Source organism: Bombina bombina, chromosome 3, assembly GCF_027579735.1.
Source record: "Bombina bombina isolate aBomBom1 chromosome 3, aBomBom1.pri, whole genome shotgun sequence".
NCBI classification, from domain to species: domain Eukaryota; kingdom Metazoa; phylum Chordata; class Amphibia; order Anura; family Bombinatoridae; genus Bombina; species Bombina bombina.
In genome coordinates this window covers 506389963-506414824 of record NC_069501.1, presented here as the reverse complement: position 1 = coordinate 506414824, position 24862 = coordinate 506389963, and the positions used below count along the sequence as shown (strand labels likewise).

The following is a 24862-nucleotide window of genomic DNA, read 5'->3' as shown; positions in this document are numbered from 1 at the left end:
TGCACAGTAAATAATGGACCCTTGGATGGTGTGTGCAGAGAGTAATAGCTAGGATATGTATATATAACTTATTCAGTTTTAGCAATCAGGGTATCATAAAGTTCAATAGTATGTGCACTGATAGTGAGCACAAGGTAGCACTCGATATCACAGGAATAATTTAATTATATTGCAGTATAACTGAGAGCTGGAGTTCAGCAGTATTACTCAGAGAAATTATAGGTGGTATGTGTACTAATAGTAAACACAAAGTAACACCCGGTATCACCAAGGTAAATTAAATATATTGCGATATAACTGAGAGCTTAGGTTCAGCAATCCAGGTCTAACCACTGTGGTGTTGTGTGACCCGGTATTCTAAATAGTATGACCGGTATGTGTGTGCTTACTAATAAATGTAATTGTATGTTTGATACATATTAGCACAACCGGAAAAGTGAAACGATACCTAATATCTCCCAGTTACAAAAGATTATATGCTAGGCTGCACTGTTGTTAGTATAGCTTTGGTAATGCCGAGGTATTATTCCATATGTACAAAGATATTTAAGATGATATCCATCAAATATTATAACCTGTATGTCAGTACCGTTGATTTTTTGTTGTTAACCAATTGCTATAGTTATTATATTAAAGCCTTGCACTAATATCTAGTTGCCACCTTACTTGCCAAACACATATGGTTTAGGCCTAGCACTAATATCTAGTTGCCACCTTGTTTGCTAAACACATGTAGTTTAAGATATTGTGAGTTATCCGTTGTTCAAATTAACAAAGTAAGAAACTCTCATAACCCCTGGCTAAAAAAAGCCTCTTCTATAGCGGAGGCTATCATTAATATTACTTCTAGCTAATAACACTTCAACATTCATATCACCATCTGCAAAGGTCTCTACTATATCGGAGACTGTATTATTGTTAATCTGCTCAAATTTCACACACGCATGTATTCTATAATTGTAGAAAATATACTAGCGAGCGAGCGGCTAAAAACAGTGAGGTACTATGACCTCGTGAACAATGCCCCTGACGCGCGTTTCACATAACGCTTCTTCAGAGGGGTACGCGCCGGCCGGACTTGTCATGTTATATTCATTTGAAAGACCCGGGCAGGACCATTGATTGGCTCACCGAATATCAGATTGTCGGATATTATTGGTCAGTATAAATGAGGCACACCCATGAATGATCCAATCATATTATCTTTGCGAGCATCATCTGTTGTCAGGTAGAATTAGTGTGACACAAGCCTTGATCTGTAATATAGAGGTTATCACACGAGCAAGGAGGGATGCTGAGTTAAACTACTTGGGTATCAGAACTGGCACTACTGCACTTTCTATGTGTGCTTGTCAATATATTTTGCAGCATATTGAGCATTACGGTATTTTCTTATTGTAGACATACTATGGTTGCAAAATTAACTTAAAACTTCTACGTTATGTGGAATCTTTATACACCAGTATCAGACATGAAGATGGTATACAAGCAGTGAGGTACTTTCTATCCACAAATTCATTGGATAATGAAGAACATAATGAATTTGTCATTTCCCTGTTGCAATTTGTTCTAACTCATAATATTTTCACCTTCAAGGACAGTTTTTTCCTTCAAACACAAGGCACAGCGATGGGCACCTCGTGTGCCCCCACGTATGCCAATCTATTTTTAGGTTTTTGGGAACAAAAAGTAGTCTTCACAGATATCATGGAAAAATTTACCAACCATGTAGTACTCTGGCTTAGGTACATTGATGATGTGCTATTCTTGTGGGAAGGCACACGTGAAATGTTAGATGAATTCTTATCAATACTTAATGTTAACAATCTTAACATCAAACTAACCTACCAAGCAGAACTACATGAGATTAACTTTCTGGATCTCACAATAACCAAAAATCTAGATGGGACAGTGCAAACTAAGATCTTTAGGAAGGAAACGTCAACAAATTCATTACTGCATGAATCGAGTGCTCACCCCAATAGTACATTAAAAGCAATACCTTACGGGGAATTCCTTCGACTTAGACGCAACTGTTCAGATACCACAATCTTTGAAAATGAGAGTAAGGACTTAATAACAAGATTAGTCCAGAGGGGATACAGTAAGAGGTCTGTTAAGAAGGCTAAATTTAAAGCCCTAAAAACAGAAAGATCTGAATTACTTCATCCAAAAAAGAAAGATACCTCCAAAACTATTCCTAGGTTAATTACCACTTATAATCCACAAATGCAGCATGTAATTAAAATATTCAATGATAATTGGTTCATCCTAGAGAATGACCCAGATCTCCAAGATATAATAGGAGACAGAGTCAAAATTGGATATAAGAGACCCAGAAATCTGAAGGACCAATTGGTCAAGAGTCATTATGTGCACAATCCAAGAAAAAAAGACACCGACCCAGGCATGTATCCTTGCTGTACCTGTACAGCATGTCCTTTTGTCAAAAAGATAAAAGAGATCAAAGATAAATATGGCACGGTCCATAAACTTTACCAACACTTTACATGTAGGACTTCTGGTGTAATCTATATTATCTTTTGCGAATGTGACAAAGCCTATGTAGGAATGACCACTAGAGAGGCACGAGTAAGAATATTGGAACACAAGAATAATATCAAAAATGCTGAAAATGATCTCCAAAATGGTAAAAAGATCACTAGTGTCGCTAAACATTTTCTAATTAAACATAGAAGCCAATACAACCATATGAAATTTGCAGTATTACAGAAAATATCACTGGGCATAAGAGGTGGCAATGTTGAGAATGCACTACTGAAGGCAGAGTGCAGATGGATACATTTGCTCAATACTGTACACCCAGCTGGATTAAACGAGCATAATAACTACAATGTTTTCCTGCAAACTTAACAAAGTTACTACTGGTACGGGTTAACATATAGATTGTTTACCCCTTTAAAAACTGCCTCTAGATGGAACGTTACAATTAAGTGTTTGAATAACTTTAGAGAACTAAAAAAGCACATATATTAGCAAACATCTTTGCTATCTTACTATCATTATATCACTTTATTATTTCACTATTAGATCATACTAATTTAATGGTATGTCTCCCCATTACCACTTTGTCTGGTACTTACGTTAATTATCACGTTAGATAATTCAAGAACACTTTTTATATTTAAAATATTTTTTTTCAATCGAACTAGTTCCACTTTTCTTTTCTCACGTTTAAATTACACCGCACTTCTCTTAACGCTATGTTGTTGTTTCACATATGTATCTTAGCACATTCTTCTCACATATTATTTTTTCCTCCATCACGTAGAAGTTTTAAGTTAATTTTGCAACCATAGTATGTCTACAATAAGAAAATACCGTAATGCTCAATATGCTGCAAAATATATTGACAAGCACACATAGAAAGTGCAGTAGTGCCAGTTCTGATACCCAAGTAGTTTAACTCAGCATCCCTCCTTGCTCGTGTGATAACCTCTATATTACAGATCAAGGCTTGTGTCACACTAATTCTACCTGACAACAGATGATGCTCGCAAAGATAATATGATTGGATCATTCATGGGTGTGCCTCATTTATACTGACCAATAATATCCGACAATCTGATATTCGGTGAGCCAATCAATGGTCCTGCCCGGGTCTTTCAAATGAATATAACATGACAAGTCCGGCCGGCGCGTACCCCTCTGAAGAAGCGTTATGTGAAACGCGCGTCAGGGGCATTGTTCACGAGGTCATAGTACCTCACTGTTTTTAGCCGCTCGCTCGCTAGTATATTTTCTACAATTATAGAATACATGCGTGTGTGAAATTTGAGCAGATTAACAATAATACAGTCTCCGATATAGTAGAGACCTTTGCAGATGGTGATATGAATGTTGAAGTGTTATTAGCTAGAAGTAATATTAATGATAGCCTCCGCTATAGAAGAGGCTTTTTTTAGCCAGGGGTTATGAGAGTTTCTTACTTTGTTAATTTGAACAACGGATAACTCACAATATCTTAAACTACATGTGTTTAGCAAACAAGGTGGCAACTAGATATTAGTGCTAGGCCTAAACCATATGTGTTTGGCAAGTAAGGTGGCAACTAGATATTAGTGCAAGGCTTTAATATAATAACTATAGCAATTGGTTAACAACAAAAAATCAACGGTACTGACATACAGGTTATAATATTTGATGGATATCATCTTAAATATCTTTGTACATATGGAATAATGCCTCGGCATTACCAAAGCTATACTAACAACAGTGCAGCCTAGCATATAATCTTTTGTAACTGGGAGATATTAGGTATCGTTTCACTTTTCCGGTTGTGCTAATATGTATCAAACATACAATTACATTTATTAGTAAGCACACACATACCGGTCATACTATTTAGAATACCGGGTCACACAACACCACAGTGGTTAGACCTGGATTGCTGAACCTAAGCTCTCAGTTATATCGCAATATATTTAATTTACCTTGGTGATACCGGGTGTTACTTTGTGTTTACTTATTAGTACACATACCACCTATAATTTCTCTGAGTAATACTGCTGAACTCCAGCTCTCAGTTATACTGCAATATAATTAAATTATTCCTGTGATATCGAGTGCTACCTTGTGCTCACTATCAGTGCACATACTATTGAACTTTATGATACCCTGATTGCTAAAACTGAATAAGTTATATATACATATCCTAGCTATTACTCTCTGCACACACCATCCAAGGGTCCATTATTTACTGTGCAACAGTTAATCTGCATATTATTAACAATCTTAGGAATCTTATAGCATCTGCTTATATTAGATATCCTTAAGAACCCAATTTGCAGAGATTACTGCAAAAATAATATTTCCGTTTCCCACGCTACATATTGAATTCTTCCAAATTAAGACACGAGCTTGAGCTAATTTTAATCAGTGTATGTGTGAATGTTTGTCTGAGTCCTGCTGGACTTTACTTTTTGTCTCCCAATAAAGATTTGTGTAGTATGAATGGTTTTCTGAGACAATTTTAACTTCATTCTAATTTCTAATTGGGTATTTGGGGTTCCATTTACTCCCAGACACAGAGCATTGCTCTCCTATATTAATCCACCACCTTATGTTGATAATCTAAACCAGTGGGTTTTTCAAGACATATACTTAGAGTCAGACAGGCCTATCCCTTTTCTTGCAAGATTCCTCTCTGTCTTTGCAATTAATGGTACATCCATATGTATCCTTCCTGCCTCTCTCTGAAATTATAGGTCTAATACATTTATTATTCTTTATCATTTTTTTCCCTATAATTTCTTATCTACTCTTAACCCACTAGCCCTCAGCCCCCCGTTTCCTACTAGATCCCCCATATTTGTATCTTACCTATCATTCTAGCAATCGGTACCTATCTTTTATATCTTTACTGATACACATACTGGCTCTGGATTGTTTTAGCAGTACACCCAGTCGGAGCAACTTATTTGAGGAGATAGTCTGGTAACTTATCAGTATAAGTCAAACAATTCTACCTACAAATCTTGAGTGTTCATCTAGATCATAAAAGGTGCAATCTAACCTTGAGATTGATGCATATTTTAAAGTGTTGCTTAGCTACATTATCTATACATTTACATGTGTGTCCATGTGTCCATGTGGTAAAAATGGTTACCAATGTTCATCTTTTGGCATCATCCTAGGGTCAGTATTAACCCAAAGATATGTACAGAAAAATCATAGCGGTTATTGTGGCCAGTTCCTCTTCCTGTCTATTGATGTCCTCTGCCACGGCCCTGTAAATAATTCTGATAAGTTTATGCTTACTTAATCCTCCAATATATTTTAGTTGTAGTTTAGTTCCCCTAGGAAGCAAAATAAAAAGCCTAGCCCCTTACCTTCTTTTCACCTCATTTGGGTGACATTTCTTTTGTTTCCAGTATGTCTCACACTTTTTGATCATCCTTCCAGTGTGGGATTGATTGTACAGTAGGTATGGAAGATTTTATTTGACAGTATTATTTCGTTTTGGCCTCAAAATATCTTTTACCCTGTTACCTTTCTTAAGTAGGTTTGTACTTTTTCATGGTCACTGTGGAGGATTCTCCGCTTGCAGGAGAAATGTATCCTGTTCCATTCTACTAATAAAGATAAAGCCTCTGTCACCATATAATCCCTCTCCAAGAATGGTTCTTTCATACTTGTGTACATTATCATGGTAACCCGTGTCCTTCACAAGCATGGTAATGAATGCTCAAATATTATTCCACTCTACTGGTTTCAAGCTTCTATTACAGCGCTCATCATTCTACCTGCAGAATTATTCACCTATCTTCAGTTGCATCCAGGTTTTTTGTCTGCAAATCATTTTTTATGCCCAGACATACTAGATTAATCTCTGGCGTGAACTGAAAGCCATTTTCCTCTCCTCACCATTCTCCTACTACCTGAGGAATGCGTACTGACTTTTTACAACCCTTTTTCAGGGCCCAGACATTTTTAAAGAGTCTTTTCCTAGTATATTTTTGGTTGCTCACAACCATTTGTCTTATTATGTTGTCATTATTTTCTTCTTAAATGGAAAGAGTCCACAGCTGCATTCATTACTTTTGTGAATTAAGAACCTGGCCACCAGGAGGAGACAGACACCCCAGCCAAAGGCTTAAATACTCCTCGCACTCCCCTCGTCCCCCAGTCATTCTTTGCCTTTCGTCCCAGGAGGTTGGCAGAGAAGTGTCAGAATTTTTAATTTTTGTTTTTTTGTCACTTATGGAGGGTAGTACTCTTCGGCATGGGACAGGAGTTTTAAGTAGTCTTGTCAGTCTCTCAGTGAGGGCTTGGGTGAAAGTTAGAGTCCGGAGATGCAGGGATAGTCTTTCTGCGAAACCATCCCGACTCATATTAACAGCTCCTTAAGCAATCAGCGTTGTCGAACTTCGCTCCGTTGCCTGCTTTTTTCTCTCAAGTCCATGGAGGAGTCGATGCTACTATCCATCACACTTGAAAGGCCGTGTTCCTGTTCCATGGCGTAGATTCCGGTAAGATCGTTTCATTTTACTTTATCATCAATGTACTGTAATGTGAATGTTTTCCTGAGAGGCTACAACACCTTGTGGGTCTAACTATATGCCATAAGGGTCTCAGTGAGTCTCTGTTAATATCTCCTGAGGGGTGTTATTGAACAGGGGGGTTTATAATCATGTTTGTTATGTGATTCAACCTGCTTATGTGGGATGTTTATGGGCTCGTGGTTTGGAACTTTGAGGCCTTTGGAAGTGACGCTGCCTTTTGGTTGGGCGCGCTTTTTTGGACTGTACGGTTCACCTTATGTTCGGGCGTGGTTACGTTCCGTTTCCCATTTCCGCATTCCCAACCGTGTGGCAAAGGAGATATTCTAGTCCGCAGGGGTCTGGTCATAGGAGGTGGTGAGTGCCCCAGCCATTGGGGGTGTCCAGTACCATTTTTGTTTTTACTGCTTTAGTCCATATTTATATATCCTCTATCCAGTTATGTAGGATTCTGATGCTGAGACTGTGCTACTTTCAGATTCAGTTACGGAGGATTCTGATACCGAGACTATTTTGATTTCAGATTCTGTGTCCAGTGACGAATCTGGATTTCATCTCGTTGACACATGTCAACCAGTTTTGTTCCGTATGCCATATGAGAGCACCTGGTTCCTCTGGCTCGGGGAATCAGGGGACTGCTGAGCCATCCACCTCTGGGGGTCCCGTCCTCCAAGAGGCAAGTTCCCTACCAATTCATGCTTCTACACATGCGGGTAACCCAGTTTATGGTTCCTCCATGCGGGGTGGCGTGTTCCCCCACAGAGGTTGCAGCACTTTTCGCTTCCATATAATGTTGATGATTGTTCGTCTGAGTCCAGACGTTTATTTGAGAATGTGCTTGTGCCCTGTTGTCCTGGGCATTCCGCCTTGGCGTGGGCCTCTACAGTTTCCCGCGTGTGTAACTGTTCCTGAGTGTTGTGCCTTTCGTTACAGGATTGTGTGCCTTCGCGTATTGCTCAAACAGACATGTTTTTCAGTTATTGAATGACCCTATCGTTAACAGTTACAGGGATTTTCAGTCTGATAATTCGAATGGTGCACCTCATTAGACATGTGGGGATGGGGTTATCTCCTGTTTGTCATTTGTTTGAGATCTTTCCCAGTTTTTGAAAGATAGGTCTCAGTTTGGCTGGTCCTGCGGGTAAGCCTGTGTTTTTTGGGCGTTAACCTTCGGGTTGCCTTATATTTTATTTTGTATCCAATGGGATGTCTTTTATTTGTTTTTGTTTCCTTCGGGAACCATCTGGGATTGATACTCTTTGTTACTTCATCGGAAGTAGTTTGGACATGTTAGTCCTATGTTTAATAATGTCTGTTTTCTTTTTTCCCCTATGAGGGATAATTTATGCAGCTTGCCGGTTAGGACCCTGGGTATAGGCTTGTCCTGTCGGGTTCGTTCGGTTTTGCGGCTGTTCAGACACATGGCGCTGTTTCTGCTGGACTGGTTCGGTAGTAGAGCTGAGTGCTCAGGTTATCATTGTTTTTCATGTTCAACTAAGCATTCGAGAGGATCTGTGGGTTCGTGAGATGGGAAGGATTGTTTCAGTCCTTATAGCCCTTAGTCATAGATGACCGGGCAGGGGAGTGTTCTGCTGCGTCACTTTATCTGACATCTGATAAGAACCTAGAGTTTCCTCCTTCATGGGGGAGGGTTGGCGGGCTTTGCACCCGTTACCGAAGTTGAGTGGTTTGGCCTTCAGTTTTATGCCTCTGGATGGTCCTGTTGGGGCTTGATCCAACAGCTTGTAAGGATAGCTGTCCAGCATGCGGAAGGTTTTGCAATTTGAAACCTGTTGCAGCTCTTGGCACCTTAAAGGTGTGCGTGTAAGCTGTTTTCTACTGTATCTAGATGTAGCTCTTACTCTTGGACGTGTATGGTCTGACTGAGTTATGAGACCTTTGGGTCTTCTTCCATTGTCTCCGGGTGAGTTAGATCTTCTTTTAGGGATCTGTGTTCCGAATGATGGTTAATCCCTGTGTGGACTTGTTTAGCTCGGGATTCCCCGGAGCTGGGAAGGCTTAGCGCCTTTCTCTTCCCTGTGTCCCCTGCCTGTGTGGTGACTAGCCCTGCTAGTCTGGTGATGTTTGATCCTGGCAATCAATCGAGGAAGCATCGGGAAGGGTGGAAACACATAAGCCCTCCCGAAGGTCCAAGGTGCTGTCAAAGCATCTACCAGGACCGCTCCCGGATCCCTGGATCTGGACCCGTAACAAGGAAGCTTGGCGTTCTGTCGAGACGCCATGAGATCTATCTCTGGTTTGCCCCAACGTCGAAGTATTTGGGCAAAGACCTCCGGATGAAGTTCCCACTCCCCCGGATGAAAAGTCTGACGACTTAGGAAATCCGCCTCCCAGTTCTCCACTCCCGGGATGTTTATTACACGCTTTTCACGGTCGAATACTTTGGTATTCTATGGACAGGCGCTGGGAGGACTTGCCTCTTTAGTTGCGTTCCATACTTGCCGGATGTTGGGGAGAAGTCTTTTCGTTCCCGGTATTATCCCGGCTTTCTCTTGGTATAGGTGTGGCCTCCTTCCCTGTTTGGGTCCATTTGGATCTCTGTGAGCTGGGCCCACTCTTGGAGGTGTTCTTTTGTGTTATAGAGGGACCTTTCGGTTTCCTCGGTTCTCCTTTGCCTTGTTCCCTTGGGGATTTTGGCTAGTTTCCCCTTCATTTGTGAGGGGTGAGTGATGGGGGACTGTCTGTTGGGCGACAGTGTCTCTTGGTGGACTGTTGGCTCAGTCGAGTCCGTTTTGCGGTCTCTAGTTTGGCTCTGGACTAGCTGTGAGTCAGTGTCACTGGGGCTTTTCCTTTAAAAAAAAATTCTCGGCTTCGAAGCGGGATTTTTTATTGGGTAGAGGTTCAGGCCTGGTGCCCTCAGTATGGGCCGCCTATTGTACCCTCCCGTCTTGGCATTCAGTGTCCTCTATAACTTGGGTATTGTTTTCCCAAAAGTAATGAATGCAGCTGTGGACTCTTTCCACAGCTCCCCACCCATAATTTTATGCGGGGCGTCCTTATATTCTTCTGGCACCTTTTCACCCTGATATTTCTGTTCTTGCTTTATAGGGTCAATCTGGTCTTCAGGGCTAACCTGTTTCTCCCTAGACATACTAAGGCATCTTAACTTTCTTGTATGAATACTCTTTCTTCAAAAGGCACTTCTCTACTGCTTGCTTTATGCTCTTATTCCCCTTTTCTCAACTTCACTGACATAAATACAATTTGCATTTTCTGCATTCGAGGTGCCGTAAATTTGAGCACTTTTTGTTTGTATAAGGCCCTTTATTCAGGAGGTTATGTTCCTTTTTTCTGTACACCATTATTATTTGCAGTGCTTTGTTACTTACCCAATCATCATAATGAATCTAAATGTTAGAGAAAAACTACTGGGATTTGTACTGATCATATTCTTATGTTTTGAGCGGTAGCAAATGAAGACCAATCTTTTCTGGTTTGATGCTGTTCTTCCTGTCTGGCTCTCCTTTTTTTCTGATCTCCCATCACTTTGCTAAACAGTAACATTTGAGGAATATGCACATTGTTTTGTTTTTACGTTTGAAGTTACTGCCTTCCTCCAAGTACATTCTTAACCCCTTAACGACACAGACGTACCCTGTTGCATGTCCATAAGGGGCTTTTGGCCCTGTAATAGCGTGGGTCTCACCGTAAGTGGCGAGACATGCTATTAGTACATGCCGCACTCCAGGGGGTATGGGGCTATAGCTTGGTCTTACCACTGTCAGTGAGAGCCTCGCTATTTAACTCTTCAACTGCTAATAACAGTTGTTAAGGGGTTAATATGAATTCAGTGGTAATTAATCATCTCCTGGTTCATATACTGTCTCTTACAGGAAAATGTATCAAGTTGCAGGTGGACAAGTTCTCAAGATGAGAATCTCTCCTGTTTTTCAGGCTCTGGAAATAATTAGATTCTTTGATTTCCAGGGATCCTGTGTTTTGGTTCTTTAGGTATTTTCCTCCTCTTGAATTTATACATAAAGTACCTTCAAAGTTATTAAACTGAAGATAATTTTTCTTGCTTTTCATGACTTTTTCCTAGTCCTGTGTTTTCAAGGAGACATTTTGTGAAGCACTGCAGCCTGGCAGAGTGATACTTTTTTATTCTTTATTCTGGTTCAAGGGCTAATTCTATTTATGGAGTGAAACTTAAACCTCATATTTTGAAGTTAAAAGCTCATTGCATTAGAGCTATAATTGAATTGATTTGGATATAATGAAACTTTAGAATAGACATTTGTGCAAAGTAGCCATTTGCTGTGCTTTGCATATGGTTCACATTTTATTTTTAATATTTCGGATGACATAAGCAAGAATTCCTTTTCCCCCCCGACCCATGCCGTCATGCATATTACTTTGGAATTGATCCAACAAAACAAATTCTCATACAGACATAAGAAAGTGCATGTTGCTGTTTATGCCTGGTTTATTTCAGGGGCGGTTGGCAATCTCTCTTTTCTTTCTTGATGTTTCTTAAAGGGACAGTATACACCAATTTTCATCATAATAGTCACTACTATAAAGAATAATATGCACAGCTACTGATCTAAAAATACAGTATAAAACATTTTTAAAACTTACTTAGAAGCTCCCAATTTAGCACTGTTGATCAGATTAGTCTGGGACACCCATTGAAAGGGCCTGAGAGCAGACCCTCCCCTGCATACGAAAAGACCCATTATACAAACAGAAGCAATCTGAATTCTGTATACATCAGTATATATCTAAAACTTTGGGGCTTGGTTACGAGTCTGAAAATCAGTACACTGTATTTTTAAAAATAAGCAAAACTATATATTTTATAAAAAAGGAACAAAACATTTGTGTAAAGAAAAATCTAGTGTACAAATTCCCTTTAGCTTGTCTATACATAAACTGAACCAGCTGGAAGGAAAGTTTAATCCATCTAAAGACTTCCTGGTACTTCTACCATTTTAGCATTATACCGAAGTATAATTTTTTAGTTGTTAATTTGATTTATCAGCAAAGAAACCGTTTGTTTTTGATAGACCAATGTTAAAATGTAACAGGAAAATATATCCTATATTTTTGTTTTTTTCTTAAATGTTATTTGCAGAATTAAAATTTTGCTTTGAAAAACGATACACTTTTTTTTCTTCATTTTAGTGGAATTTGAGCTGCGTAGAGAGATTAAACGTCTGCAGGAGTATAGAACTTCAGGAATCAAAACTTTTTGCAGTAAGTAAATCATATGTGAGACATTTTTAGATTTCTACAGATTTAAAATATTGTTTGATTGTTTAACCCCTTAATGACTGAGGACGTGCAGGGTACGTCCTCAGAAAAAAGGCAGTTAATGCCTGAGAACGTACCCTGCACGTCCTCAGTCTGGAAAGCAGCTGGAAGCGATCCTGCTCGCTTCCAGCTGCTTTCCGGTTATTGCAGTGATGCCTCGATATCGAGGCATCCTGCAATAACATTTTTAAGCCATCCGGTGCAGAGAGAGCCACTCTGTGGCCCTCTCTGCACCGGAGATTGTTGGCTTACCGCGTTGGTGGGTGGGAGGCTGGTGGGAGGCGGGTGGTGGCCATCGATGGCCTTGGCGACGTGCAGGAGGGGCGGGATCGTGGGCGTGGGCGGTCGGGGGCGCGCACTGGCGCGCGCGCGTGCACGGAAGGGCGGGGGCGGGCGCGTGCACGGGGAGGGAGCGGGTGGGAACCGCTACACTACAGAATAAAGTAAAAAAAAAAAGCATACAAAAGGGAATAAAAGTTTTTTATTTATAAATCAATTAAGGTGTTGGTTTGTCTGTTAGGGGGGGTGAATCTACACTACAGAATTTCTATTTTTTTTTTAAAAAAACACGTTTTTTTCTTGAAACTGGGTACTGGCAGACAGCTGCCAGTACCCAAGATGGCCCCCAATAATGCAGAGGGGGAGGGTAAGAGAGCTGTTTTGGGGGTGGATCAGGGAGGTTGGGGGCTAAGGGGGGATTCTACAAAGCAGCATATGTAAATATGCTAAAAAAAAAAAAAGAACAAATTAAAAAAACCTTTTATTTTAGTACTGGCAGAGTTTCTGCCAGTACTTAAGATGGCGGGGACAATTGTGGGGTGGGGGAGGGAAGGGAGCTGTTTGGGAGGGATCAGGGGGTCTGATGTGTCAGGTGGGAGGCTGATCTCTACACTAAAGCTACAAACTACCTAATTAACCCCTTCACTGCTAGCCATAATATACGTGTGATGCGCAGCAGCATTTAGCGGCCTTCTAATTACCAAAAAGCAACGCCGAAGTCATATATGTCTGCTATTTCTGAACAAAGGGGATCCCAGAAAAGCATTTACAACCATTTGTGCCATAATTGCACAAGTTGTTTGTAAATAATTTCAGTGAGAAACCTAAAATTGTGAAAAATTTAACGTTTTTTTAAATTTGATCGCATATGGTGGTGAAATGGTGGCATGAAATATACCAAAATGGGCCTAGATCAATACTTGGGGTTGTCTACTACAATACACTAAAGCTAAAATTAACCATACAAGCTCCCTACATGCTCCCTAATTAACCCCTTCACTGCTGGGCATAAAACACGTGTGGTGCACAGTGGCATTTAGCAGCCTTCTAATTACCAAAAAGCAACACCAAAGCCATATATGTCTGCTATTTATGAACAAAAGGGATCCCAGAGAAGAATTTACAACCATTTATGCCATAATTGCACAAGTTGTTTGTAAATAATTTCAGTGAGAAACCTAAAGTTTGTGAAAAAATTTGTGAAAAAGTGAACAATTTTTTTTATTTGATCGCATTTGGCGGTGAAATGGTGGCATGAAATATACCAAAATGGGCCTAGATCAATACTTTGGGATGTCTTCTAAAAAAAAATATATACATGTCAATGGATATTCAGGGATTCCTGAAAGATATCAGTGTCCCAATGTAACTAGCACTCATTTTGAAAAAAAGTGGTTTGGAAATAGCAAAGTGCTACTTGTATTTATGGACCTATAACTTGCAAAAAAAAGCAAAGAACATGTAAACATTGGGTATTTCTAAACTCAGAACAAAATTTAGAAACTATTTAGCATGGGATTTTTTTGGTGGTTGTAGATGTGTAACAGATTTTGGGGGTCAAAGTTAGAAAAAGTGTGTTTTTTTCCATTTTTTCCTCATATTTTATAAAAAAAATTAGAGTAAATTATAAGATATGATAAAAATAATGGTATCTTTAGAAAGCCCATTTAATGGCGAGAAAAACGGTATATAATATGTGTGGGTACAGTAAATGAGTAAGAGGAAAATTACAGCTAAACACAAACACCGCAAAAATGTAAAAATAGCCTTGGTCCCAAACGGACAGAAAATGGAAAAGTGCTGCGGTCATTAAGGGGTTAACATAGTACATGCTGTTTTTTTTTTTTTTTAGAATGTATCATAACACTGAGCAGCTAAAATGTTTTCCAAACCAGAAATATAGTCTTTTTGTTTGTTTCTTTTTTTTTCCTCAAAAACAATCATAGCGGTAGATCTTCTAATGTTGTTTTAGTTAAACATCTCAATAGTTATTATTACTTTTTACTGTGTTCTTTATTAATAGGCGCAAAAATATATGATAGGCTAAAGAAGTCCCGTGAAGAAGAACGCATGAAACGAAATATGCTTTCTGAAGTCCTTCAGTATATTCAAGATGGCAACGCATGTCAGCAATGGCTAAAACGGCAAGCTGCTATGTATGTTTGGTATAAATAGTATGGTAATAGTATTTATTTGATGTTTATGTAATATTGTATTGTTTTTGCATGCCGTATTTCATTATTAGTTCTGATTCTTCGTGTCTCTCAAGTAGAGTAGTGGGGCGTTTTGACCTTTTTTATCCTCTCTTACAAACGGGGTTAGGATCAGACCTCTTCCTGAGCTTCATCAGGGCTGCATGAGGCCAGTTGTATTTCTGGTAAAGGCTCTGGAAATGTGAGAGCATTCCACAGATTTATTATTTCGGAGACTTGACTGAGGACTCCAGTCTTTTGCTTGGAGTTTTTAAATGTCCCAGTGGATTTGTCACTAATGGCTTTCTGCTCTTGTGCTTTTACCTTCTAGACCCATATGCACACATCTGGTACAGGCCTGGCCAGTTAAACGGACAGTCTAGTTAAAAATAAACTTTCATGATTCAAATAGGGCATGTCATTTTAAAAAACTTTACTATTTACTTTTATCACCAATTTTGCTTTGTTCTCTTGGTATTCTTAGTTGAAAGCTAAAACTAGGAGGTTCATATGCTAATTTATTAGACATTGAAGGCTGCCTCTTTACTGAATGTATTTTGACAGTTTTTCACAACTAGAGGGTGTTAGTTCATGTGTGTCATATAAATAGCATTGTGCTCATGCACATGGAGTTACCTAGGAGCCAGCACTGATTGGATAAAATGCAAGTCTGATAAAAGAACTGAAACAAGGGGGCAGTTTGCAGAGGCCTAGATACAAGGTAATCACAGAGGTAAAAAGTATATTAATATAACAGTGTTGGTTATGGTTATGCAAAACTGGGGAATGGGTAATAAAGGGATTATCTATCTTTTAAAACAATAGAAATTCTGGTGTAGACTGTCCTTTTTAAAGATTATGCTCAGAAACAGTAATTCACTACTGGGAGCCAGTGGAAAAAAGGCATATGTGCAGCTATAATAACCAGCTAGCTCCCAGTAGTGCATTGCTGCTTCTGAGCTTAACCAGGTATAATCTTCAACAAAGGATACCAAAAGAAGAAAATGTTATGATAGAAGTCAATTGGAAAGTTGTTTAAAATTGCATGCTCTTTACAAAACACAACTGTCCCTTTAAGCATTATATATAATACACTTGTAACAGCAATATTTATTACTTTTATGGTGAGGTGTGTGTGTATATATATATATATATATATATATATATGCGTATAAATATATATATATATATATATCTATATATATATATATATATATATATATAGTATCTCACAAAAGTGAGTACACCCCTCACATTTTTGTAAATATTTTATTATATCTTTTCATGTGACAACACTGAAGAAATAACACTTTGCTACAATGTAAAGTAGTGAGTGTACAGCCTGTATAACAGTGTAAATTTGCTGTCCCCTCAAAATAATTCAACACACAGCCATTAATGTCTAAACCATTGACAACAAAAGTGAGTACACCCCTAAGTGGAAATGTCCAAATTGGGCCCAATTAGCCATTTTCCCTCCCGGGTGCCATGTGACTCGTTAGTTTTAGAAGGTCTCAGGTGTGAATGGGGAGCAGGTGTGTTAAATTTGGTGTTATCGCTCTCACACTCTCTTATACTGGTCACTGGAAGTTCAACGTGCTATCTCATTGAAAAGAACTCTCTGAGGATCTGAAAAAAAGAATTGTTGTTCTACATAAAGATGGCCTAGGCTATAAGAAGATTGCCAAGACCCTGAAAATGAGCTGCAGCACGATGGGCAAGACCATTCTGCGGTTTCACAGGACAGGTTCAAATCAGAACAGGCCTTCGCCATGGTCGACCAAAGAAGTTGAGTGTATATGCTCAGCGTCATATCCAGAGGTTGTCTTTGGTATATAGACGTATGAGTGCTGCCAGCATTGCTGCAGAGGTTGAAGGGGTGGGGGGTCAGCCTGTCAGTGCTCAGACCATACGCCGCACACTGCATCAAATTGGTCTGCATGGCCGTCGTCCCAGAAGGAAGCCTCTTCTAAAGATGATGCACAAGAAATCCTGCAAACAGTTTGCTGAAGACAAGCAGACTAAGGACATGGATTACTGGAACCATGTCCTGTGGTCCGATGAGACCAAGATAAACTTATTTGGTTCAGATGGTATCAAGCGTGTGTGGTGGCAACCATGTGAGGAGTACAAAGACAAGTGTGTCTTGCCTACAGTCAAGCATGGTGGTGGGAGTGTTATGGTCTGGTCCTGCATGAGGGCAGCCAGCACTGGGGAGCTACAGTTTATTGAGGGAACCACGAATGCCAACATGTACTGTGACATACTGAAGCAGAGCATGATCCCCTCCCTTCGGAGACTGGGCCTCAGTGCAGTATTCAACATAACGACCCCAAACACACCTCCAAGATGACCACTGCCTTGCTAAAGAAGCTGACGGTAAAGGTGATGGACTGGCCAAGCATGTCTCCAGACCTAAACCCTATTGAGCATCTGTGGGGCATCCTCAAACGGAAGGTGGGGGAGCGCAAGGTCTCTAACATCCACCAGCTCTGTGATGTTGTCATGGAGGAGTGGAAGAGGACTCCAGTGGCAACCTGTGAAGCTCTGGTGAACTCCATGCCCAAGAGGGTTAAGGCAGTGCTGGAAAATAATGGTGGCCACACAAAATATTGACACTTTGAGCCCAATTTGGACATTTCCACTTAGGGGTGTATTCACTTTTGTTGCCAACAGTTTAGACATTAATGGCTGTGTGTTGAGTTATTTAGAGGGGACAGCAAAATTACACTGTTATACAGGCTGTACACTCACTACTTTACATTGTAGAAAAGTGTCATTTCTTCAGTGTTGTCACATGAAAAGATATAATAAAATATTTACTAAAATGTGAGGGGTGTGCTCACTTTTGTGAGATACTGTGCATATATATATATATATATATATATATATATATATATATATATATAATATTTTTATATCACATTCCTATGTACGTGATATCTTTTTTGCCAGTCAGATATTTTTGTATTTGATTATATAATTTATTATGTGGTGCACATTTTAAACCCAGACTTTTGGGCCCTTGTATTTTAAGTGTCCAATTAACTTTTTTTATTTTTTTTATTTCTCTTTATTATTTTTTCCCACCCTCCCTTGACATTAACGGCTTGGTGATAAAAAGAAAGTATTATTTAAATTAAACAAATTAATTTATATAGGCTTCCTCATCCCGCATGACAAAAGCATGTGTCCATAGTATAAAATTCAAAGAATCTTAGACTGAGCTATGTAAATAATGTCAACTTTATCTTGGCCCAGAAAGTCTTCAGTTTAAAGATTAATGCTATGATTTTATCAGGTCACCTGTCATGAAATTACAAAGGGTGACTTTCAATAGTTAGTGCTCTCTCTTTTATTGATTGTATGATTATATTTCATCGAGCTCTTTATGTTGGCTTTTTCGTTGTCCTTTTTTTGTTTTCTTAGATTTTTTATGTGCAAGTAACTATTATTTGTTTTCTTTTTTAGCGACTCTGGTGTACATCACATTGCACCTATTGTTTCCAGTTCAGGTAATTATGTTTTTGTTTTGTTTGTTTTAACATCTTTCTATTTATTTTATATAAACCTTAGTTTTCTTCTTAAAGACACAATGAGTCCACGGATCATCTTCATTACTAATGGAACTTCATCCGGACGTGTTCTCCAGTCCTCAAATGGGGTCAGCCAGAGTTGGATCTCATGGCATCCAGGCAGAATGCCAAACTTCCCAGGTACGGGTCGAGTTCCAGAGATGCTCTTGCGGCCCCTTGGTCCTTCAATCTAGCATATCTATTTCCTCCGTTTGCTCCGCGAGTGATTGCCCGGATCAAACAGGAAAAGGGCTTCAGTGATTTTCATAGCACCGGCCTGACCTTGCAGGATCTGGTATGCAGACCTGGTGGAGATGTCGTCTCATTGGAGGCTTCCGCTTCGAAAGGACCTTCTGATTCAGGGACCCTTCCATCATCCAAATCTAGATTCTCTGAAGCTGACTGCTTGGAGATTGAATGGTTGATTCTAGCCAAGCGAGGTTTTTCTGACTCAGTCATAGACACTTTGATTCAGGCTCGTAAGCCTGTCACTAGAAAGCTTTATCACAAGATTTGGCGTAAATACCTTTATTGGTGTGAATCCCTTTATTGGTGTGAATCCAATGGCTACTCCTGGAGTAGAGTTAGGATTCCTAGGATTTTATCTTTTCTCCAGGAAGGATTGGAGAAAGGATTATCTACAAGTTCTTTAAAGGGTCAAATTTCAGCATTATCTATCCTGTTACACAAGCGTCTAGCTGATGTTCAGTCTTTTTGTCAGGCCTTAACTAGAATTAGGCCTGTGTTTAGACCAGTTACTCCTCCATGGAGACTTAATTTAGTTCTCAAGGTTCTTCAAGGGGTACCGTTTGAACCTATGCATTCCTTAGATATCAAGTTGTTATCTTGGAAGGTTTTATTTTTGGTAGCGATTTCTTCTGCTCGTAGAGTGTCTGAGCTTTCAGCATTACAATGTGAGCCCCCTTACCTTATTTTCTTTCATGTAATTAGCAAGAGTCCATGAGCTAGTGACGTATGGGATATACATTCCTACCAGGAGGGGCAAAGTTTCCCAAACCTTAAAAATGCCTATAAATACACCCCTCACCACACCCACAATTCAGTTTTACAAACTTTGCCTCCTATGGAGGTGGTGAAGTAAGTTTGTGCTAGATTCTACGTTGATATGCGCTCCGCAGCAAGTTGGGGCCCGGTTTTCCTCTCAGCGTGCAGTGAATGTCAGAGGGATGTGAGGAGAGTATTGCCTATTTGAATTCAATGATCTCCTTCTACGGGGTCTATTTCATAGGTTCTCTGTTATCGGTCGTGGAGATTCATCTCTTACCTCCCTTTTCAGATCGACGATATACTCTTATATATATATATACCATTACCTCTGCTGATTTTCATTTCAGTACTGGTTTGGCTTTCTACAAACATGTAGATGAGTGTCCTGGGGTAAGTAAGTCTTATTTTCTGTGACACTCTAAAGCTATGGTTGGGCACTTTTTTATAAAGTTCTAAATATATGTATTCAAACATTTAATTGCCTTGACTCAGGATGTTCAACATTCCTTTTTTTCAGACAGTTTCATATTTGGGATAATGCATTTGAATCAATCATTTTTTCTTACCTTAAAAAATTTGACTTTTTCCCTGTGGGCTGTTAGGCTCGCGGGGGCTGAAAATGCTTCATTTTATTGCGTCATTTTTGGCGCGGACTTTTTTGGCGCAAAAAATCTTTCTGTTTCCGGCGTCATACGTGTCGCCGGAAGTTGCGTCATTTTTTTGACGTTCTTTTGCGCCAAAAATGTCGGCGTTCCGGATGTGGCGTCATTTTTGGCGCCAAAAGCATTTAGGCGCCAAATAATGTGGGCGTCTTATTTGGCGCTAAAAAAATATGGGCGTCTCTTTTGTCTCCACATTATTTAAGTCTCATTATTTATTGCTTCTGGTTGCTAGAAGCTTGTTCACTGGCATTTTTTTCCCATTTCTGAAACTGTCATTTAAGGAATTTGATCAATTTTGCTTTATATGTTGTTTTTTCTATTACATATTGCAAGATGTTCCACGTTGCAACTGAGTCAGAAGATACTTCAGGAAAATCACTGCCCGGTGCTGGAGCTACCAAGCTAAGTGTATCTGCTATAATTTTTGGTATCTGTTTCTCCAGCTGTTGTTTGTATTGCATGTCATGACAAACTTATTAATGCAGATAAAATTTCCTTTAGTACTGTTACATTACCTGTTGCTGTTCCGTCAACATCTAATTTTCAGAGTGTTCCTGATAAACATAAGAGATTTTATTTTTTAAATCCATTAAGAAGGCTATGTCTGTTATCTCTCCTTCTAGTTTACATAAAAGTCTTTTAAAACTTCTCTTTTTTCAGATGAATTTTTAAATGAACATCATCATTCTGATACTGATAATGGTTCTTCTGGTTCAGAGGTTTCTGTCTCAGAGGTTGATGCTGATAAATCTTTGTATTTGTTCAAGATGGAATTTATTCGTTCTTTATTTAAAGAAGTATTAATTGCATTAGAAATAGAGGATTCTGGTCCTCTTGATACTAAATCTAAACGTTTAAATAAGGTTTTTAAATCTCCTGTAGTTATTCCAGAAGTGTTTAATCTCCCTGATGCTATTTCTGAAGTAATTTCCAGGGAATGGAATAATTTGGGTAATTCTTTTACTCCTTCTAAACGTTTAAGCAATTATATCCTGTGCCATCTGACAGATTAGAGTTTTTTGGGACAAAATCCCTAAGGTTATGGGGCTGTCTCTACTCCTGCTAAATGTACTACTATTCCTACGGCAGATAGTACTTCATTTAAGGATCCTTTAGATAGGAAAATTGAATCCTTTCTAAGAAAAGCTTACTTATGTTCAGGTAATCTTCTTAGACCTGCTATATTTTTAGCGGATGTTGCTGCAGCTTCAACTTTTTGGTTAGAAGCTTTAGCGCAACAAGTAACAGATCATAATTTCTCCAACATAGGTGTGTCCGGTCCACGGCATCATCCTTACTTGTGGGATATTCTCTTCCCCAACAGGAAATGGCAAAGAGCCCAGCAAAGCTGGTCACATGATCCCTCCTAGGCTCCGCCTTCCCCAGTCATTCTCTTTGCCGTTGTACAGGCAACATCTCCACGGAGATGGCTTAGAGTTTTTTGGTGTTTAAATGTAGTTTTTATTCTTCAATCAAGAGTTTGTTATTTTAAAATAGTGCTGGTATGTACTATTTACTCTGAAACAGGAAAGAGATGAAGATTTCTGTTTGTAAGAGGAAAATGATTTTAGCAACCGTTACTAAAATCGATGGCTGTTTCCACACAGGACTGTTGAGAGGAATTAACTTCAGTTGGGGGAAACAGTGAGCAGACTTTTGCTGCTTGAGGTATGACACATTTCTAACAAGACTCGGTAATGCTGGAAGCTGTCATTTTCCCTATGGGAACCGGTAAGCCATTTTCTTAGTTTAAGTAAAAGAATAAAGGGCTTCATTAGGGCTTAAAAAACTGGTAGACATTTTTCTGGGCTAAAACGATTACTTTACTAAGTATATTTGGCAGATTATTACTTTTAATAGTTGTTAAATCTTGGGGATTGTTTTAATAAAAACGGCAGGCACTGTATTGGACACCTTTTTCACTGGGGGCCTTTTCTAGTCATAGACAGAGCCTCATTTTCGCGCCTCTAATGCGCAGTTGTTTTTGGAAAGCATGGCATGCAGATGCATGTGTGAGGAGCTAAGAACCACTGAAAAAGCTTATAGAAGGCATCATTTGGTATCGTATTCCCCTCTGGGCTTGGTTGGGTCTCAGCAAAGCAGATACCTGGGACTGTATAGGGGTTAAATGTAAAAACGGCTCCGGTTCCGTTATTTTAAGGGTTAAAGCTTTCAAATTTGGTGTGCAATACTTTTAAGGCTTTAAGTTACTGTGGTGAAATTTTGGTGAAATTTGAACAATTCCTTCATACTTTTTCACATATTCAGTAATAAAGTGTGTTCAGTTTGAAATTTAAAGGGACAGTAACGGTTTTATTGTAAAACGTTTTTTGTGCTTTGTTGACAAGTTTAAGCCTGTTTAACATGTCTGAACCATCAGATAACGATGTTCTATATGTATGAAAGCCAATGTGTCTCCCCATTTAAATATATGTGATATATTTGTGTCATAATGTCCAAACAAAGTAGGGATAATAATGCCATAGATATGATATTGCCCAAGATGATTCCTCTAATGAGGGGAGTAAGCATGGTACTGCATCATCCCCTTCTGTGTCTACACCAGTTTTGCCCACACAAGAGGCCCCTAGTACATCTAGTGCGCCAATACTTATTACCATACAACAATTAATGGCTGTAATGGATAATTCTATTGCATGCATTTTTTTCCAAAATGCCTACTTATCAGAGAAAGCGTGATTGCTCTGTTTTAAACACTGAAGAGCAAGAGGACGCTGATGATATCTGTTCTGACATACCCTCACACCTATCTGAAGGGGCCAGGAGGGAGGTTTTGTCTGAGGGAGAAATTTCAGATTCAGGGAAAATTTCTCAACAAGCAGAACCTGATATTGTAACTTTTAAATTTAAATTTCAACATCTCCACGCACTACTTAAGGAGGTATTATCTACTCTGGATGATTGTGACAATTTGGTCATTCCAGAGAAATTAGGTAAGATGGACAAGTTCCTAGAGGTTCCGGTGCCCCCCGATGTTTTTCCTATACCCAAGCGGGTGGCGGACATAGTAAATAAGGAGTGGGAAAGGCCCGGCATACCTTTTGTCCTCCCCCTATATTTAAGAAATTAGTTCCTATAGTCGACCCCAGAAAGGACTTATAGCATACAGTCCCCAAGGTCGAGGGGGCGGTTTCTACTCTAAACAAACGCACTTCTATTCCTATAGAAGATAGTTGTGCTTTCAAGATCCTATGGATTAAAGGTTAGAGGGTTTGCTTAAAAAGATGTTTGTTCAGCAAGGTTACCTTCTACAACCAATTTCATGCATTGTTCCTGTCACTACAGCTGCGTGTTTCTGGTTCGAAGAACTAGAAAAGTCGCTCAATAAAGAATCTTCGTACGAGGAGGTTTTGGACAGAGTTCAAGCTCTTAAATTGGCTAACTCTTTTTTATTTTAGATGCCGCTTTGCAATTAGCTAGATTAGCGGCGAATAATTCAGGGTTTGCTATCGTGGCGCGCAGAGCGCTTTTGCTTAACATCCCTTTCAAGGTTAAACACTGTTTGGCCCTGACTTGAAAGAGATTATTTCAGACATCACTGGGGGAAAGGGCCACGCCCTTCCTCTGGATAGGTCTTTTAAGGCTAAAAAGAAGCCAAATTTTCGTCCCTTTCGCAGAAACGGACCAGCCTCAAATTCTACACCCTCTAAGCAAGAGGGTAATACTTCTCAAACCAAGCCAGCCTGGAGGCCGATGCAAGGCTGGAACAAGGGTAAGCAGGCCAAGTCACCTGCCACTGCTACCAAAACAGCATGAAGTGTTGGCCCCCGATCTGGGAAGGATCAGGTGGGGGGCAGACTTTCTCTCTTTGCTCAGGCTGGGGCAAGAGATGTTCAGGATCCTTGGGCGCTAGAAATAGTTTCTCAAGGTTATCTCCTGGAATTCAGGGAACTACCCCCAAGGGGAAGGTTCCACGGGTCTCAATTATCTTCGAACAGGCATTCTTACACTGTGTAGAAGACCTGTTAACATGGGAGTGATTCATCCTGTTCCATTAGGAGAACAAGGGATGGGTTTTTACTCCAACCTGTTCATAATTCCCAAAAAAGAGGGAACATTCAGACCTATTTTAGATCTCAAGATTCTAAACAAGTTTCTAAGGGTTTCATCATTCAAAATGGAAACCATTCGAACGATCCTTCCTACCATCCAGGAAGGTCAATTCATGACCACGGTGGACTTAAAGGATGCGTACCTACGTATTCCTATCCACAAGGAACTTTTTCGGTTCCTAAGGTTCGCCTTTCTGGACAAGCATTACCTGTGGCACTTCCATTCGGATTAGCCACTGCTCCAAGGATTTTCACAAGGGTACTAGGGTCCCTTCTAGCGGTGCTAAGACCAAGGGGCATTGCAGTAGTACCTTACTTGGACGACATCCTGATTCACGTGTCGTCTCTGTCAAAAGCAAGGGCTCATACGGACATTGTCCTAGCCTTTCTCAGATCTCACAGGTGGAAAGTGAACATAGAAAAAAGTTCTCTGTCCCCGTCAACAAGAGTTCCCTTCTTGGGAACAATAATAGTTTCCTTAGAAATGAAGGTTTTTCTGACAGAGGCCAGAAAATCAAAACTTCTAAGCTCTTGTCAGGTACTTCATTCTGTTCTTCTTCCTTCCATAGCGCAGTCCATGGAAGTAATAGGGTTGATGGTTGCGGCAATGGACATAGTTCCTTTTGCACGAATTCATCTAAGACCATTGCACCTGGGCATGCTCAGACAGTGGAATGGGGATTATACAGACTTGTCTCCGACGATACAAGTAGATCAAATAACCAGAGATTCACTCCGTTGGTGGCTGACCCTGGACAACCTGTCACAGGGAAT

At 39.7% G+C, this 24862-nt stretch overlaps 1 protein-coding gene across 1 annotated transcript in view; it reads left to right on the top strand.

The window, feature by feature from the left end:
• The window catches only part of TADA2A (transcriptional adaptor 2A), a 126688-nt gene that overhangs the window by 61242 nt on the left and 40584 nt on the right, over nucleotides 1-24862 (top strand). Inside the window, exons 11-13 of the mRNA XM_053706902.1 lie at nucleotides 12171-12242; nucleotides 14602-14734; nucleotides 18242-18285. Of these exons, the coding sequence (XP_053562877.1) occupies nucleotides 12171-12242; nucleotides 14602-14734; nucleotides 18242-18285 (249 nt within the window). The remainder of the gene's footprint in view (nucleotides 1-12170; nucleotides 12243-14601; nucleotides 14735-18241; nucleotides 18286-24862) is intronic.